This window comes from Pagrus major, chromosome 17 (genome assembly GCF_040436345.1).
Source record: "Pagrus major chromosome 17, Pma_NU_1.0".
Classification (NCBI taxonomy): Eukaryota; Metazoa; Chordata; class Actinopteri; order Spariformes; family Sparidae; genus Pagrus; species Pagrus major.
Window position 1 is genome coordinate 31,260,982 of NC_133231.1, and position 18,823 is coordinate 31,279,804.

An 18,823-nucleotide genomic window follows, 5' to 3' on the forward strand; every position below is an offset into this window, starting at 1 on the left:
ATGACTTCAGGTGGTACTGCTCCCTTTCATCAGCATCTGTAAGCTTTCAGAAAATGACCACAAATACACTTTATGAACACAAAGATGGCTCCATCCTTACAGGTATCGAAGCTCGAGTGAGCCTTTATTGGGTCTTTTTGTTCCAGTGTGAAAGAGGTAAAAGATGTCATTATGGGCTCTTGGACCTTTTGATGGTTATTTTTAAATATATTCTGACATTTTATGTATGAAATATGTAATCAATTCATCAAAAAACTAAACTGCAGATTGGTTGATGATTAAAATGCCTCACATCAGATTTCCCTCCTGATCAAGACGTCTGCTGTTGTTCTGTGTTTCTGATGATCTTCTGAATCTCTCCGCCCTCCTTCCCTCCCTGCAGGCGACTCACCGCCGGGTCTCTCTAAAGAGATCGCCAGCGCTCTGTCTCACGTCCCCGGCTTCGAGATGGATCCCTTCTCCCTGGACGACCCGCTCAGGATGGACCCGCTGGCTCTGGACATGCTGGAAGGCGACCTGATGCTCGCCGACCCGGCTGTGGAGGACTCCTTCCGATCTGACCGGCTGAAGTGACCCCGGACCTCCTCTGCTCCAGGAGCTCGGTGGGACTCGGCGAAGAGACGGCCACCCGGGCGGAAGTGGAGAGGACCGGGACCAGCGCCGCTCCGCTCCGCCGCCCACTCACCACTCCCCCAACCAGACGGTCTGCAGAGCGAGGTTTGGAAGTAACTCGGGAATCTCCAGGAGTCTCCTTGTTGGCGACGAGGGACCTGAGATTTCTGTCGGAGGTCGGAACGTAACTGAAGGAGGGGGAGTTCTCCGTCGAAAGGCACTTAACTGAAAACGCTCTTGCAATGCTTGAAGTCCAGAAAAACCAAGATGCTTCTCTTTTTAGGCATTAGCTTGTACGAGTCTTATCTGCATGTTAATGAAAAATGCACTCGCGTAAATGCAAACACGCAGGAATAAAGCGCTCACGTGACGTCGGCTTTATGTAAGAAACCGTCTGTACAAACCAGCAACGCTTGGAAGAAAAGCATTATGCATCCTGATACGTGTGGACCCTCCCTGACTGTTCTGTCGGCCATCGCTCCGCAGGAAAGACGACGTGTGATCTGTTTGGATTGTTTTACCCCAAACGGTCAGTCGGCCGATACTGCTGACGTTTGGTTCCCTCTGCTTCATCAGCCACTTTGACAGGAGCTTAGCCATGACTTAGAAGGTCTATATATTTTTCTAAAAGAAGCTTTTCCTGCTCAGACAGTCACAGATGTCAAATTAACAGCCTGAGATTGAGGTTGTGAGATTCTCCTCGGACCGAACCGGTCTGTTTAAATCAACAGAAATAAGTTAAAGAGAAGCAGGTTAAAGATTTGGGACGAAGCCCTCTCAGGAGTGCGTACAGTGCTGAAAACCCCCAAAATGCTGCTTCTCTTCAAGTCTTCTGACTTATGAAAACAATCATGATGTTGCCCCATGACCTTATAGTTATAAAGCTTTAACCCTTTAAATTATCCTGTGATCAGATCGGACGCTTTCTTCTTGGGCCGGAACCGTTCTGAACGATACGCGGCTGCATAGCTCTCAAATCAGTTTCATAACACCAGAAATATAAATTTAATCAGCCCCGTCTCTGGGCACGACCTGTGTTTTCCCTGTGTGCCTCGAAACGACCAATCACCAGCACAAAGAGCACGCTGCATGCTTATTGGCTCACTGACGCTGATGAGGTTAATAGGCCCCGTGTCCACAAGTGGGTTTTTTTGAGTGCTGAGATGAAGCGTTTGTGCGCTGACAGAAGATATTGTTGTCTCTGTGACAACAATATGTTGACAGCCGCGCTGTATGATGGACACTGATCCTCTCAAGGAGGATGTGGGTGATGACATGAGACAAAAATACGGTGAATATTATTGCCGAGACCAGGAAACAGAAAAAGAGCCACGGTGACGTCACCAGAGCCTTTCTGAAGTGTTGAGATTTTCAACTCAAAGCGCTCGGAGCGGCTGCACAAACAGTCGGAACGCTCAGGAAAAAAAACCATGTGGACACGAGGCCGAAGGTATCAAAGACATTTTTCTATACTTGGCCGGTAGTTCAGTTACAAGCTCGACTTTCTTCAAAACGTTCACGCTTATTTGTTAGTTTAGAAGTCAGTTAATCCGCCGTTCAGGACATAAAAACTTTGAAGTGTTTGGGGTCGAGATTTATTGAATGAACAAGAAAGAAAAAACATCCCTGTCACACAAACTTGTGACCCCTTTTCAGATCATGTTTTGAAGCAGCTTTTCTTCGCTGATCTACAGTTTGCAACGAGAACCTCCACAGTCGGGCTCGTTTTCTTTCAGTTTACGATATTAAACTTCATGAGAAATGAGGAAATGAGCGTCCTATCTGATCACAGATAATCAGTTCATCTTGTAGTTTCTACATCACTGCCAGCAAGACGAGTTTATTCTAACGAGCCGCGGCCTGAAACACGCTGCCGTCTGCCAACGTGCGGACACAGTGTAGCCGGGGAAACATCCCAGAATATGTTTGGATTCAAACGGCTGAGAGTGAATCTTCTTTTAAATGGAAATCAGTTTCATCTCTGTGGCTCCTGAATTTCCCCAAATTTCCACCACGTGATCGTCTGCAGCGTCACGTTTCAGCCTCGTGCGCTCGCTGCCGTCTGTTGGACGTCAGTGTCGTCACATTCCCTCCAACAGACAGAATGAGCTGCACTCGCCCGTAGTCACGTCTGGATCGGCTGCATTTATTAATCAAATTATGCATTTCAGTGAGTTGAATGTGTGGTGTAGCGATGGGGAGACTGAGCAGTGCAGATGGGACGCAGGGTTTCTTTCCACCTCAGAGAGACGGAAACAACATGGAGGCTTCTCTCAGTGACGTGTTGCTGGATGTTTGAATGTGCGGAGAAACTCTGACGTCACAAATCTGCATCTTCTCCCCTCTGAAGCGTTTGTACAGTCGCCCCTCAGGCTCGAGCTTTATCGCCCTTTCAGGTCAAGTTTTTAAAGGGCAGTTCCACCAATGTTGATGTTGATGTTGTACCTGAACAGACTTAACAATTATTTTCATTTTTTAGATTAATATGTTGATCATTTTCTTGATTAATTGATCAGTCGTTTGGTCTGTAAAGTGTTAGAAAATGGTGAAACATGTCGATCAGTGTTTCGTCATCACAAGTCTCCCAAAGATATTCAGTTTACTATCACAGAGGAGGAAAGAAACCAGGAACTATTCACATTTAACAAGCTGACACCAGAGAGTTTTGACCTTTTTTTCTTAAAAGACGACTCAAATTGATTAATGAATTATCAAAATAGTTTGATATTTATTTATAAGTTGAAAACTAATCGATTAAAACCGCTGATAACTTGCAGCTAATGTCTTGGGCACAATCACGTACTATAATTTATTTCCTCTGAGAAGTTTCCCTGGTCAGGTTCACTTGAGATCAAACTGGACTCTATGGGTCGATAAATGAGTTTGACATGTCTGCTCTAAAAAAGATGTCAGAAAATAGCTTCCAGAGAAGTTTCCTGATGCCAACAACGTCTTGTTTTGTCTGAACCCACAAAATCCCCGTGTTTGAGAAACTCGGGTTGAAGAATTTTTGCTTGAAACACGAACTAATAACACAGTGGTAGATGAATTTAGTTTCAGCTCAGGATCTAAGCTTGATTCCAGATGAGGATCAGTAAATCGACAGAAAATTCATCTGCATATTGTGCTGTTCAATTAAACTTTCTCACAGGATGATTTCTCACATTAAGATAATTATTTTTTGTATCATATTTTTGATATTTTATATTTCTATATGAAAATGAGGCTGTCTAATTAGAAATGCACTGATTGTCTTTAATGGCCAGAAATTTCTGACCTAAAACAAACATCTAAATGTGTATTTTGGACGTTTTCTTTCCACTCGTCTGAAAGAAAATTGACCAGTGCATTAAAAAAAGTTGTTTTGCCTCCAGCGTCTCAGTTTTGAGGATTTTTGGATCAATATAAACTGAATGATTGTTGTTAGAACATTTTGGAGACTTTTTAGGAATTGGGACGTATTTCAATGTTTTCAGACAGTTTATAGACCAAACGTTTCGTAATAATGCAGAAAATAATCTGCAGATTGATTAATAATGATCAGTAACCACACCCACCCAACAGTGATGTCACAATGTCCTGCAGTTCAGTTCAGTCCTGTTTTGTGGTGAGACATTTCCACTTGTGTAATTTCAGATTTAACCATAAAAATCTCCAGGAACCGAAGAAAATAACGTTTGTCTGTGAGCTTTATGCAACATCAACACAAATGCAGTTTTTGGGTGGGATTGCCCTTTAACCTCAGTCACTGTGATTGGCAGCCCTTAGCCCCGCCCTCTCTGCCTGCACTTGCTGCACCTGTGCTTCGAGCCCACCGCCGCCGCGGGCCGGAGCGCAGGGACGTATTTTTATGTAACAAAGGTTAAAACAAATCTTATTATTAATATTATTCTGACTATAAAGAAGTTTTATTTTTTAATCCAAAGTGGTCTGAATCTGTATGTACATAATTTCTCAGATAATATCTTTAAAAAGAAAAACAAACAGAATATTTAAGACGAGAGAAGAAAAACAAACTGCTCGTAGAAGTTTGAGGTCGGTCGGAGAGTCTTTGAACAACAGCTGCATGTGTCTGTGTGAAATACTGTCGTCAGTCGTGTCCGTGTGTCTGTCAGCTGTTTCTGTGAGTTACTGAGATCAGAGTCTGTTTGTTTCGACCAGCGGCTGAAAGGAACGTTTAAAGGAAGAGTTCAGCTTTTAATCGTGGTGTAACTGTCCCTTTAATTCTACATTTAACATCATAAATAATAGAAAACTAAAGTCAACTTTCCAGGAGAATCATTTTTATTTATCGTCAAGAAGAAAATCAGAGTCGTTTGTTTGTCCTCTGAAGTCATTGGTCGACTGAGAGGGACCTCAAACACAGCCGTCCAATTACAGCAGTGTTTCCCAACCTGGGGGGCGGGACCCCTGTCCAGGGTCGCCAGGGTTACTGGACAAGATTTAAACATTATTATCAGATGTAATTTAAAAATTATTCAGATAAAACAGAAATGAAACCAGTGATTAGTTTGATGTTAATGACGGCCTGAGTCAGAGATCTGTCTTTATATTAAAAACTAATATCAAATTATCATATTTATTGTCTGAAATTGAAGCAAATTTGGGAGAAAAAGGAGAAAAAACTTTAATGTGAGGCACCGAAAATCTTCTGTTGATTCGACAAAACAAGGAATGTAATTGTAGAAGGCTGAAATCAGGTCGCCTGTTTTCTGTTTTCATTGATTAAGAAACAAAAACCCAATTATTTGTTGAAATGATAAATGTTCTGACTGATGTCGCTGCAGTTCCCGCGGTCGTTACACGTTTGGAGAGTTCAAATATCTCTTTAGTTTTACATTTAATATTTAACAATCGAAACAATCGAAAACTGCAAAACTGAAGTCAACTTTCCAAGAGAATCATTTTTATTTATCGTCAAAGAACAAAATCAGAGTCGTTTGTTTTTTCCTCTGATGTCATTGGTCGACTGAGAGGGGCGGGACCCCGGATCAGGGTCGCGAGATGACTCACAGGATACAGATGTGTAAAAAAAAACAGATGTTTGTTTTGATTTTTGATTTGTTAATGACTTTTAAACAGCTGTGTTATTGTTTGAAAAGCAGAAATAACATAAGAGCAGAAAATTAAATATAAAGTAGAGTCCAACTGACGACATCGCTCGTTATTAGCCTGTTACAGACATAATGTCCCAGATAAAAACTTATTTAGTTTAAATATTATAATTCAGACAAAGATGCCTGATGTAATTTATAATTATGAAGTTTAGTTACAAAACTCTGCCACAAGTGTTTGATGACGACATTTAAGGGCCGTGTTTATATCAGCTGATATATCGATAAGATGAATTAAGGTCGCCTATTTTCAGCGTTTAACGTTTATTTAAATTTCATTTTTAAAGCAAAAAAACGATAAATGTTTTTTTCTTGTTGTGTTTTTTTAAATGCAGTTCTTGGGGTTATTGCAGGTCTGGAAAGTTATTGAAATGGGTTTGAGTTTCCAGGTTGTAAAATGTTTGGATTCAGAGAGAGAGTGAGGAAATCCAGCAAATAAAAACAGTAAAGGTCGTTTTCTGAGCTCGTAATTAAAGACTGAAAATATAATGAATGTGCCTGAAGTTTGAAAACAAACTGTTGAGCAGCATCCGGTCTCACTGCTGCCCCCTGCAGGTCAGTCCAGGCTGCTGCAGGTCGTTGCTATGACGATGTGTGTGCGTGTCCTCTCCGGGCTTCTGTAGAGTCGGTCGGTCGGTCAGTCGGGCGGATTTGGTCTGAATGTTTCTTGGAGTCGTCGTCGTTCTGACGTCTGTGTCGTCTCTGAGCTTCAGCGTCTCTGGATCCTTGTTTCTGTGCTGCACTGTCGGATCATACGGAGGCCTGAAGCTGCCAAAATGAAAAGTAAATAAAGAAGTGGCTCAATAAACAAATCGTATCCCTTTTTGAATTAATCAAAAATAATATTTAAAATAAATGTAGCCATTTATTAATTTATATCACTTCTGTATTAGATCCCTTATTTACTATCCTGTTTAATGTTCAATAATTTGGTATTTATTTATGTATCCTTTTTGCATGCAGGAAAAATAATCAATAAATAAATATGTAACTAAATTAATTTTAAAATGAAAAATAAAACGGTAAAGCAAATGCAAGAGTAAATAAATACAGAAATTAATACAGAGGTAAATAAATGCACATTTAAAACAAATAACAATTTATGTCACGTTTATGAATCGATTAATGCCTACATTTATTTTAAGTATCGTTTTTGGTGCATTAAATGGCAAATTTACTTTTTTAAAATATTTTTTATTTAATCTTGAAAAGCTCCACATGAAACAATAAAACAACAACTTAAAATTAACAGAAAACATTAAGAAACAAGCGACTGACTTACAACAGTCAGAAAATGACATCACGACAATGATGATGATGTGTTGAGCCATTTATTTATTCCTTTTATTTGTCACTTTCAGTCCTCCATTGTTTTCCTCACCTGAAGAAGAAAGCTCAGGTCAGTCCGGTCAGCGCAGGCCGCCGACCAGGTTTCAGTCAGAGATTAAAACTTCAGGACGGACGTCAAAAACTACGTTTTTCTGTCGATCGTGTTTGGTTTGTTGTTTTTGGGGAACCAGGAGGTGATAAAAGGGGGCGGGGGAAGTCGCTTCGTGCAGCCATGTTGGATGAAAATGTTACTGCGCTAAAGTTAACTTGATCCATTTGTTGTTTCAGCTGGTTTTAGAGTTTGGTTCTGTCCGGTGGCGAAGCACCAAGTGTCTGATGTTCCTGTAGGAACGAACAGACGTCAGGTTGACTCGCATACGAACATGGAGCTGCATTTTTAACCTATTTTACAAATAAAACCTCAGACTAAAAGGCTTCTTTAACCTCTCCCAGATGTCTTCACTTAACGTTGGTTCATCTTTATACGAGTTATTAGAAGAGAAATGATGATTCAAAAATCCAAATGAAGGTTAAAGAAAGAAAAATCAGCAACAAGGAACAAATCCGTCTGACAGAGACATCTTTATTTTCTAATTGTATTTTAACAGTAAATAAAATTATTTTTAAGAGATATTTTTTCCTTTTGGATTAAAGAGATTTTCATTGTAAAGCACCGTCATCGTTTTATTTTGACGCTCTTGGTCGAACAGGAAGGTCAAAGGTCAAACAAAAAAGAAATCATCCCATAATTCTCCCATCTGTGTTTGTTACACTGACGTCGTCCTCTCCACCTGTGTGTGTGTGTGTGTGTGTGTGTGTGTGTGTGTGTGTTTCTGTGTGTGTGTGTGTGTGTGTGTGTGTGTGTGTGTGTGTGTGTGTGTGTGTGTGTGTCTGTGTGTGTGTGTGTGTGTGTGTGTGTGTGTGTGTGTGAAGCATCTTGCCGTTGTTGTTATGCAATAAACCTGTTGTGAGTTAACATGCAGTTCCAGACTCTGCCAGTAGGGGGAGCTGTTGACCAGCGAGGTAGTGTGTGTGTGTGTGTGTGCGTGCGTGCGTGCGTGCAGACTAGGGATCAGTTAAAGGCCATATTTCATATTTTTTCATATTTTTTATTGATGTATGATATTAATTTCTCGTATTATTAACGTTATTGTCAGTCGTCGTGTGTCGAGGCAGCGGAGGATAAACCGAGCGCTCTGCGTCGTTTCGCTTTGTATTTGAATAATAAATTGACTTTTTTTTGTTCCATTCAGATTTTTATTTGAACCTTGTCATAAATAAATCAATAACCAGGGAACGTTGAGTGTGTTGTTGTACATATGAACATGTTTTCAAACCAGAGGTGCTTCTGAAGCTAACAGGAGAGATTTTTAAAGAGACTGTACCTTCACATTATTTTACAGAAAATAAACAAATGAAACCTGGAACAGCTGCTCTGTTTGTCTTTATGTACTTTTACTGTGGTCACATATTTATACGAGTAAACTGGAGGAAGTATTCTGACCCTTTAATACCACACTGTAGAAATACTCTATTACAAGTAAAAGTACTGCATTGAAAATATGTTAGAAAAGTATAATCAGGAAAATGTACTTAAAGTATTCAAAGTAAAAGTACTTAATGTAGTAAAATGTTTCCTGTGACTGTTGAACTGTTGTAGCTGAGGTCATTAGATGATTTTGACTCATTTATGGATTTTATTATTATATTATATTTTTATTACAGACTTATTTATTCATATATCATATTGACCTTCAGCCGGATCGTCCCCTCCAAGACTAATAATAATAATAATAATAATAACAATAATAATAATAATAATAATGTGACGTTTGCAAAGTGCATTAAACAACTTCAAAAAACAAGAACACATTTTAAAAATATATAGAGAACAAAAACATTTATAAACTTTATGTTTTGTTTTTAAATATCTTAATTTGTAATGTAACTAAATCTGTCAGATAAATGTAGTGGAGTAAATATAGAAAGTGGCTTGAGTAATTGTTTAAATGTACTTAGTTATATTCCACCGCTGGTGAACGTGCAGGACTCCTTAAATTAACCTTCAGCAGGATCGTCCTCTCCAGACTGTTATTAATGATGATAATTACAAATAAAAACAGCTGTTTGTGGAGACAGAAGCAGCTGTTTTAACCCAGAACATCTCTTCTGACAAAAACTAAGTGTTTGTGTGCCTCAACTTAATCAGACCATAAGAAGTGTCACAACATAAAACTGATCTGTGGATGGAAGAAATGTATGTTAGCAGCATTTATTCTGGTGACAGGGTCGATACTTCAGTACATTTAATATCAGATACTTTAAGACTTTTACTCGAGTATTATTCACACGAGTCACTTTCACTTTAACCAGAGTAACATTTTTTATACACATTATCTTTACTTTTACTCAAGTATGACTTTTGGGTTATGTTTACAACGCTGATGTTTGGTACTTTATTGTGAAAAATGTCAGTATTACTGCTTGTGTCAGCTTCACGACAGGAAACTACACACACACACACACACACACACACACACACACACACACACACACACACACACACACACACACAGTGTCACTGCAGAGAAACCAGGCTGGTCTGAGTCGTCAGTATAAATTATAATCAAGTGAAATATAAAGTCTGAACAGGAAACTTAATACAGCCACATGTTAGATGTTCACGCTGAGAGGAAACTGAGCTGAACTCTTGTTGTTGTTGTTGTTGTTGTTGTTGTGATGCTTTGTGTGTTTAAACATCAGAAACACAATAATTCATCAGCTGCTCAGTTTCTCTCTGACAGCTGCGTCAACACACACAACAACACCGGAAACACAGGAGCCGTGGCTTCAGAATAAAAGCATAAAGTCTGTCACATTTCTAAAAATGACTGAAGAAAGATCCGAGTTCAGTTTGTTAATGTTGTTTTGCTTCTTAAACACCAAGTCCGCTATTATTATTGTCTTTATTTGTGTTTGTGTGATTTCATTGTTGAATTTGAGATATTTTTAATAAAAACTTCATGAAAGATAAAAAACTAATGAAGTAAATCAAAGAGTTTCCTGGTTCAGGTGTTTTCCTGGAGACTCTCCTGGTCTCACGCTGCCTCTGTGTTTCAGCTCTGAATACTAATTGATCCTGGACTCTGCTGACACAGCAGAATCAATCAAACGTATTGATCAGTGACATTCTCCTTCAGCTGAGCCGAGGTCACTTTCTCACAAGTGTTTCTGAATATTTATACAAAGTTTAAATTACGTGAACTGTTTCCATCATAGCATTAAACTCCACTACATTCATCTGCCAGCTTTACTTATTTACTTCACAAAGATATTTGCACATAAAACATGAAAATGTAAAAGTACGACTAAAATAACTAGTGAATTATTTCATTAATCGAGTGTGCAACTAGTGCATTTACTCAAATAAGGACAGTGACTAAATGTAACTAAGTACATTTACTCAAATACCTTTACATGAAAATTTCCATTCTCTGCTACCTTATACTTTCACTCCACTACATTTTGGAGGCAAATATTGTACTTTTAGTTACTAGTTACTTTGCAGATTAAATTTAAATGAATTTATTTTAATCGCAATCAGATAAAAAAAAATAAAACGCTGATCCCCTGTATACTGTAAACTCATAGTACACAGTATAAATACATATAAATATATGTATATATACTGTGTACTCATAGTATACAGTATAAATACATATAAATATATGTATAATTTACTTGTATTTTTACAGTTAATATCAGAAACTTCAAGTACTTTTTGTATGGGTAACTTTCACTCTTACCAAAGTAATATTTTAATCTTTACTTGTACTCGAGTATGACGAAGTATCTGAGTATCTGAGTATCTGAGTATCTGAGTATCCGAGTACTTCCTGCACCGCTGACGCTTTCTTTAAGAACGCTCTCGATCAGACCTTTATTTTGAAGGCTGTGGCCGGAAGCAGCGCGTGGTGCTGCGCGCGGCTCGACAGGCCGCGGCTCCGCTCGGCAGCAGCAAACATGGACGTCACATGTGAGACAGCGACCGAAACATGATCCTTCCCGTCACCTGTGGGACAAACCAGCAGACACAACCAGGTACGAGCGGCTTCGTGACACATTCACCGGGTTTTCCCCACCGGACTGACGGACCCGCTCGCCGTGACGAACCGGTACCGGCCGCCTGTTAGCAAGCTAACACGGGAGCTAACGGACGTTAAAAGGCAAGTCGTTTCACGGGAACCTCGATGCGCCCATTATCGGACACGCCTCCAGCCTCCAGCCGAACCGCTGCTTTGGGTTTTTTGCTGCCAAATGAAAACAGCGGCGCTAAAATCCGATAAACTCGATGTGTTTGTGTGTGTATTTTTACTGCGTGCGTGTGAGCGTGTCGGTCACGTTAGCGAGCCACACGCTCGCGCGTTTGGTTCATTTTAAATACGTTTCTGCTGCGTTGGTTTCAGTTTTGAACCGTGCGGGCGCGGGACGGGAACAGGTCGTCCCGGTGTGGGACTGGTTCTGGTTCTGGTTCTGGTTCGAGTCGCGTCCATCGCAACATTCACAAACCCGGACCAGAAACGAGGTGTCAGCGGGGTTCAGGCTGCGTCCGATATTGGAACCAGGGCTCTGCGTGACTCCGGGGGGCTCCTCCGCGTCGCAGCGGCCGCGACCATCGTCCGCCCGGTGAACACGCACGGAGCCGGTAACACGGAGCCGCTCCGGCTGCTTTCACACCGGGGTTTTATTTCCGGGTGATTTAAAGTCAGAAACCACTTCTGGAAATAAATGAGATTAAATGGAGCAGAGCCGTGTCCGATAATGGAACCCGCCGAGTTAAAGGGGGGCTCCGGTGTTAAAGCTCCAGCAGCTGCTCGGGCCTGTTTGTTGCAGTGCAGCTCATCATCAGCTCACTGAGGGCTGAGAGAGGAGGGAGGCACAGAGGACCTGTCTGTCTGCCTGTCTGTCTGTCTGTCTGTCTGTCTGTCTGTGTGTCTGTCTGTCCAACTGTCTGTCTGTCCGTCTTGCAGACAGTGACCACTGATTTCCTGACAAACACCTCCATCACATGAAGTGACTGAGGCAGACAGCAGGTTTATTTTAGGGTTAAAATATTTAAATATTTAAATTTCAAACATTTCCTTTGTGGGGTTCAACAGAGTTTGGACTTAAATGCACACACAAGTTTATAAAATATGATATATACATAAACATCTTCTAGCTTGGAGCATCTCTTTCTCTCTGCGATGCTTGTTTTTCTCCTCGTGTTGTTTCGCCCGGTTGTCACGTGAAAAGTGACGGGGGTTGATATCATCAGCTGATCACAGATATATCAGCATGTATGACATCTGATATAAAAACTTTTTGAGAGGTTATAATGCAGAAAAAGATGCTTCTTCATACTTGCCAAGCCTGAGACCTCAAAATTAGAGAGAACTTCAGAACCAAAGCGTGTTCTGTTGGGTACTAGCGCCAAAAACTTTGTGTATAAATATATATATATTAAATATTTGTCGCTTTTCATTCATTCTGTCATGTGTTTGACCTTTTGAGAGTCTGAGCACGCCGCTGCTCTGTCAGCCTCTCTGACACGACGCCTCCCTCGTGACTGACGGAAAAATCAACGTGGCAGATTTTCGTCACTTTCCTTCAAAAAATTTACATGAGAAACAGAAATTCTCTCCAGGGAGTGAAATGATTTCTCCGTCCTGTCCGTCTCTCGCTGAGGAACTGAGCAGTGCAGCCGACCACGAGCTGAACGGCACCAGAAGCAAGTTATGACGACTGAAAGGGGAGAAAATGTGAAAAATTATGAGAAATCAGTGGGTGATAGCGAGAATGTTCGGCAGTGCGTTGCCTCTATGAATTATGGGACGTCTGTCTGCAGAAACAGGCGTTTTATTATCCTCCGGAGGCCTTTTAACAGCAGCAGGAGTCGACCGCTTCACTCGCAGCCTTCAACACATCAGACATCATCGTCATCATCATCATCATCATCATCATCATCATCATCGTCAACAACAACAACAACAACAGCAACAACATGTGTGTCTGTTGCAGAAATCTTTAAATATATTATCAGCATATGAATATAAGATGAATTCACAGGCTCCAGTTTACTCAGTTTGAATCTTAAGTTGAAGAAAGTTGAGCCCAAAGTTAAAGCAGCTGTGAGTTTGTTGGGAGACGCGGTGTGAGAACAGGACGTCAAACACACACTGAACTGTGTGTGTGTGTGTGTGTGTGTGTGTGTGTGTGTTTTCAGACAGCAGATACCTGAGATAAGGCCGTCAGGACGTGTCGCCTCTTGTAAAGAATTTGTCGCTGCAGAGTGAAGGCTGATCCTGGAGGACCCTTCAGGGTCCCTGAGGAGACGATACGTTTAGAGTCACACTGAGAGTCTGTTTGGTTTTAAAGGAGACGTCATTTTCAGGTTCCTGATTTTATTTTGTGTTACTACTCGAGCAGCTTTACATGTTCAGTGCTCATCAGTTGTCTCATGCAGCAGCAGCAGCAGCAGCTGTACTTCCCCCTCTGTCTTCTGTTTTAGCTGCTGTCTCTTTAAGGCCCCTCTCTGCTCTGATTGGTCAGCTCACACACGCACGAGTCAGCACTTCTCCCTGTGTCTCTGGTCGGCTCTGTCGTGTTTTCAGCTTCCTGTTCGCTTCATTTCTAATGTGAATATAGACATCAAATATGCAATCGGCGACGTCATGACGACTGACGAGGCGTTTAGGAGGAGCTCTCACTGATATTGACTTTGGGTGTTTTAACTTTCAAGACCTTTTACATCATAAGCACCTATAACACGCTCGCTGTGATCGCCTGTGCTGGTGTTACACAGCTGAACTCACTTTAGTTGGTCTGTGTAGCTTTAGCAGGCGTCGGAAGTATCCTGGTTCTGTTTTACACATGTAAACATATCCTGGTCTCTTGCTTCTGTTGCTGGAGAACAAAATTGATTTGATCAGTTAGATTGTGACTCAGAAATACGACCAGGTGATCAATATTTATAGCTCTGTTGAACGAAGACGAGGTCAAACTGAATCATGAATCTGTGATCATGAATCTGTGATCACCTGTGTTCAGTGTTCAGTAATCAGCTGGAATGACATTTAAAATGAGGGATCAGACAGAAGGCTGGAGGCCGGACTGCAGCTAGCAGTCAGTCAGCTAAGAGTCAGTCAGCTAACAGTCAGTCAGCTAAGAGTCAGTCAGCTAAGAGTCAGTCAGCTAACAGTCAGTGTTACCTCCGCCAAGGAGGGTATGTTTTCACATGTGTTTGTTTAGTTTGGTCGGTTTGTTGGTTGGTTGCTTTGTTGGATTGTTCATTGGTTGGTTGCTTTGTTTGGTTGCTTGTTTTCTGTGTTAGTTTGTTGGTTTGCGGTTGGTTTGTTGATTGGTTTGTTTGTTGGTTGACTGGTTGACTGGTTGCTTTGTTGGTTGACTGGTTGCTTTGTTGCTTTGTTGGTTGGTTGATTGGTTGACTGGTTACTTTGTTGGTTGGTTGGTTGGTTGGTTGACTGGTTGGTTGGTTGGTTGACTGGTTGCTTTGTTGGTTGACTGGTTGATTGATTGGTTGACTGGTTGCTTTGTTTGGTTGCTTGTTTTCTGTGTTAGTTTGTTGGTTTGCGGTTGGTTTGTTGATTGGTTTGTTTGTTGGTTGAGTGGTTGCTTTGTTGGTTGGTTGGTTGGTTGACTGGTTGCTTTGTTGGTTGATTGGTTGACTGGTTGACTGGTTGCTTTGTTGGTTGACTGGTTGCTTTGTTGGTTGACTGGTTGACTGGTTGCTTTGTTGGTTGACTGGTTGCTTTGTTGCTTTGTTGGTTGGTTGATTGGTTGACTGGTTACTTTGTTGGTTGGTTGGTTGGTTGGTTGACTGGTTGGTTGGTTGGTTGACTGGTTGCTTTGTTGGTTGACTGGTTGATTGATTGGTTGACTGGTTGCTTTGTTGGTTGGTTGATTGATTGATTGGTTGGTTGGTTGATTGATTGGTTGACTGGTTGATTGATTGGTTGACTGGTTGCTTGATTGGTTGACTGGTTGCTTGATTGGTTGACTGGTTGCTTTGTTGGTTGGTTGGTTGGTTGACTGGTTGCTTTGTTGGTTGGTTGGTTGGTTGGTTGGTTGACTGGTTGCTTGGTTGGTTGGTTGGTTGGTTGGTTGGTTGGTTGCTTTGTTGGTTGACTGGTTGATTGATTGGTTGACTGGTTGCTTGATTGGTTGACTGGTTGCTTGATTGGTTGACTGGTTGCTTTGTTGGTTGGTTGGTTGGTTGACTGGTTGCTTTGTTGGTTGGTTGGTTGGTTGGTTGGTTGACTGGTTGCTTGGTTGGTTGGTTGGTTGGTTGGTTGGTTGGTTGCTTTGTTGGTTGACTGGTTGCTTTGTTTGCAGGATTACACAAACACTCCTGAACAGATTTCCACCAGACGTGGGTGCAGGATGGGTCTCAGGAAGTAATGAACAGATCTTGATTAAAAACAAAATCAGGCGTCTTTAGGTGATGATTGTTTAGTTCGTACATTTTATTGCATGATTATTAGTATTTTTGCTTTTGGTTCTTTAAGTACATTTAGTTGATAATACTTAGATTCTTTTACATGAGTAAGGTTTTACTGAGTGTTGTGGTATTAGTACTTTCACTAAATCAAAGGATCTGGTTTAGGACTTTGACAGAGTGTCTTTATTCAGCTGCTGGTTCGATGGCTCCAGTTTATGAATCTTCAGACGTTTTCTGAAAATATAAAAATCAGATTAATCTCCATTAAAAACAGTCCTTCGGTTCGACACTGATTCACACTGGTAAGGAACAGCAACGTGATGCAACCCAACACATCCATCATCCTTCCACTGTCATCAGCAGATCAGTTTGTTCAGGGGGCTGCAGCATGTCCCAGCATGCACTGGGAGACAGACAAACACATTTCCAGTTCAGCTCCCCTGCCTGTCTCTGCTCTGTGGGAGGAAACACAAACTATAAAATCTACTGTTAAATCAACAGACTCGCTCCTCGACATTCCTCCTGCGCTGCGTTCACTGACTCTTGTTTTCAGGAGATTATGCAACATCCTCGACGGACTCACGAACACTGTTATCCATGTGGACAAACGGGGGCTCCTCATAGTTTATAACTCCCAGAGGACATCAACACACCCTTTTATGAATTTCTGGGTTTATATGTCATGAATATTTGCTGATGGGTGTGCACACAAAGAAAAGAAACAGCTTTCATCTCAGCGTTAGGAGTGAGAGCTCTTTTTGTTTTTATTTCTCTTTAAGAAATAATCTAATTTACAGGACATATCAGGTGTCAATCAACAGATCAGAACAACATGTGAGTCCGTCTCTTAATACTGTCTGACTTCCTGTCTGTCGCTCTCAGCTCCAATCCCTAAAGACAAAATAACAAATATAAATCTGTAAAGAAAGTTCAGTCATTTCTTAAAACAGCTGCTCACTGTAGATTTACAGACGGATTACAGCTCCTGAAAGTATAAAGTGGCAGGAAATTGAAAATACTCTACAAGTACCTCAAAATTGTACATACAGTAATTGGGTAAATGTATCGTTAATTGCAGGCCTATTGTTCTACTTGTTCTATTTCTTGTCTTTACCTTTATTGATGATTATTGATCAAAAATCTCATTGTGTTCGTATTTTGTCAAAATACCAGTAGTCATCCCGACATATTGATCGATATCGAGGTATTTGGTCAAACATATTGTGATATTTGTGAGCTGTGAGACTGATGAAAGACTCTTTTGTTTGAGAAAATCATTTGTTTGACAGTTTGTGGGAGCAGAGCTTCTTGTTGTTGTTGTCATCTTCGTCTTGGTCACGTGACCTCTGACCTGTTTACTGTCCGTTTGTTGTGTTGAGTTTAAACCGACTCTGTTGACGAACTTGTTGTACTTTAGATGAGATCATCTGCAAAAATGACTTGAAAGTGTGTGTGTGCGTGTGTGTGCGTGTGTGTGTGTGTGTGTGTGTGTGTGTGTTCAGTAGCCCTCGGTCATGTTGGCCAGCAGCCGGCCTCCGTCCTCAGCCACCATCTGTGACAGAGTGTTGCTCAGTATTTTCTTCCTGTGCTGCCAAACTCGCTCACAGACAGAACAGATATCACGTAGTACAGAAATATATCATGCATGTGTGAAGATATTGGTACAATATAGTACTTTTCCTGATTATACTTATACTTATACTTTAATAACACTTTCAGTGCAGGACTTGTACTTGTGACAGAGTATTTTAACAGCCTGGTTTGAGTACTTTTACTGAGGTATAGGATCTGAGTACTTCCTCCATCTCTGCCCTCCAGCTTGTTGCTGATCTTGCAAAAACACACAAGCCACCTTGACCTGCGTCCACACACACACACACACACACACACACACACACAGGGTTTACGTGCTGAGATCCAGTTTCAGGATGTCCATTGAACTCCCTCTGCAGCAGTCAGCACAGTGTGACACCCGTCTGTCCTCTGTCCTCCATCTCTTTATGATACAGTACATGTAAAGTAATCTATTACTCTTTAGATCTCCTGTTAACGTGCAGTGCAGCTCAGAGAAACAGAGATATAAATACAGAAACAGATCTGTTGTAATTTTTCTGGTCAGGGTTTCTCATCGTCAGTGTTGGTTTGTTGGTTTGTCGGCAGGATTACACAAAAACTACAGAACAGATTTCCACCAAACTCAGATGGAGGATGAGTCTCAGCCCAGAATAGAGCCCATTAACTTCTGGTGCAGTTCTGGATGAAGGCACGGATCCAGGACTTCTTTCTCACTTCCCTTAACATTGTCAGATGGGACGTTTTTCTACAATTTTGATCTTGATGACAAAAGCGGGTGTATTTAGGTGGCTGGTATCTATGAGTGAGTACAACTTGATGTTGATAAAGGTAACTGTTTGGCCGAGGCAGAGGTATACACTCTACTGAGTGCTATTGTAGTTTATAATGGTATGTTGTGAAATTTAATTTAATCGAAAATTGCAGCTCTGATGATTTGGATAATAAACTTAGCTATATTGCGATTTCGATCTGAGCCCGACAGATACCTTATTTTTGGGGGGTTATCTATGAAAATGTGACAGAGGTAAGTAAAAAAGGCAGGATATTTAACAATTGAGCCATAAACTTTATTGTCTAAAATGACATCAGTGCACTGAAACAGTAAACTTCACTGGGAAGTTAAAGTTTATAAATAACCCAAGCATATTTTTCTGCATTATAATGTATAAAAACAGCACATTTCAAACAACAATACGTCGATACTGATATATCCGTAATATCGACATATTGGTTTCTATAATTTCTATAATATTTAGATTTTCTTTTTCAGCCCGAACTAGAAGTTAAAACTAAATATAAGATCCTACTTCATCCACTAGTCTGTGAACAGCTCGTTCACATTTATGGTTTTGAGTTACATGAGTCAACAACTCTGTGATGAAATGTGGTTCAGATATTCATGTTCCCCTCAGGATGAACTGTAATAACTTCACTGATCATCGAGGTCATCAGCTCAACATTTAAATGTGTTCAGCACTTTGGTTTACGACCAAATATCTGCAGAACTGATGACATCACATCAGCCTCGACTGCACTCTGTGGTTACTGACAATTAGCAAATGTTAGCATGCTAGCATGCTAATATAAGATGGTGAATATGGCAAACATTAAACCTGCTAAACATCAGCACATTAGCATTGTCATTGTGAGAATGTTAGCATGCTGAAGTTAGCATTTAGCTCAAAACACTGCT

General features: G+C 40.9%; 2 protein-coding genes across 4 annotated transcripts in view; both read left to right on the forward strand.

The window, feature by feature from the left end:
* LOC141011822 (CREB-regulated transcription coactivator 2) overlaps positions 1-8,482 on the forward strand; it is a 43,026-nt gene extending 34,544 nt beyond the window's left edge. For both annotated transcript variants that reach the window (XM_073485122.1, XM_073485123.1), the window contains exon 16: positions 383-8,482. In XM_073485122.1, the coding sequence (XP_073341223.1) occupies positions 383-573 (191 nt within the window). In that variant the 3' untranslated portion in view covers positions 574-8,482. The remainder of the gene's footprint in view (positions 1-382) is intronic.
* Positions 8,483-11,046: 2,564 nt separating this feature from the next.
* The window catches only part of dennd4b (DENN/MADD domain containing 4B), a 41,606-nt gene continuing 33,829 nt past the window's right edge, over positions 11,047-18,823 (forward strand). Inside the window, exon 1 of one of the 2 annotated variants that reach the window (XM_073485312.1) lies at positions 11,047-11,156. The gene's annotated coding sequence lies outside the window, so the exon portion shown is untranslated. The other variant, XM_073485311.1, reaches the window with a different exon arrangement.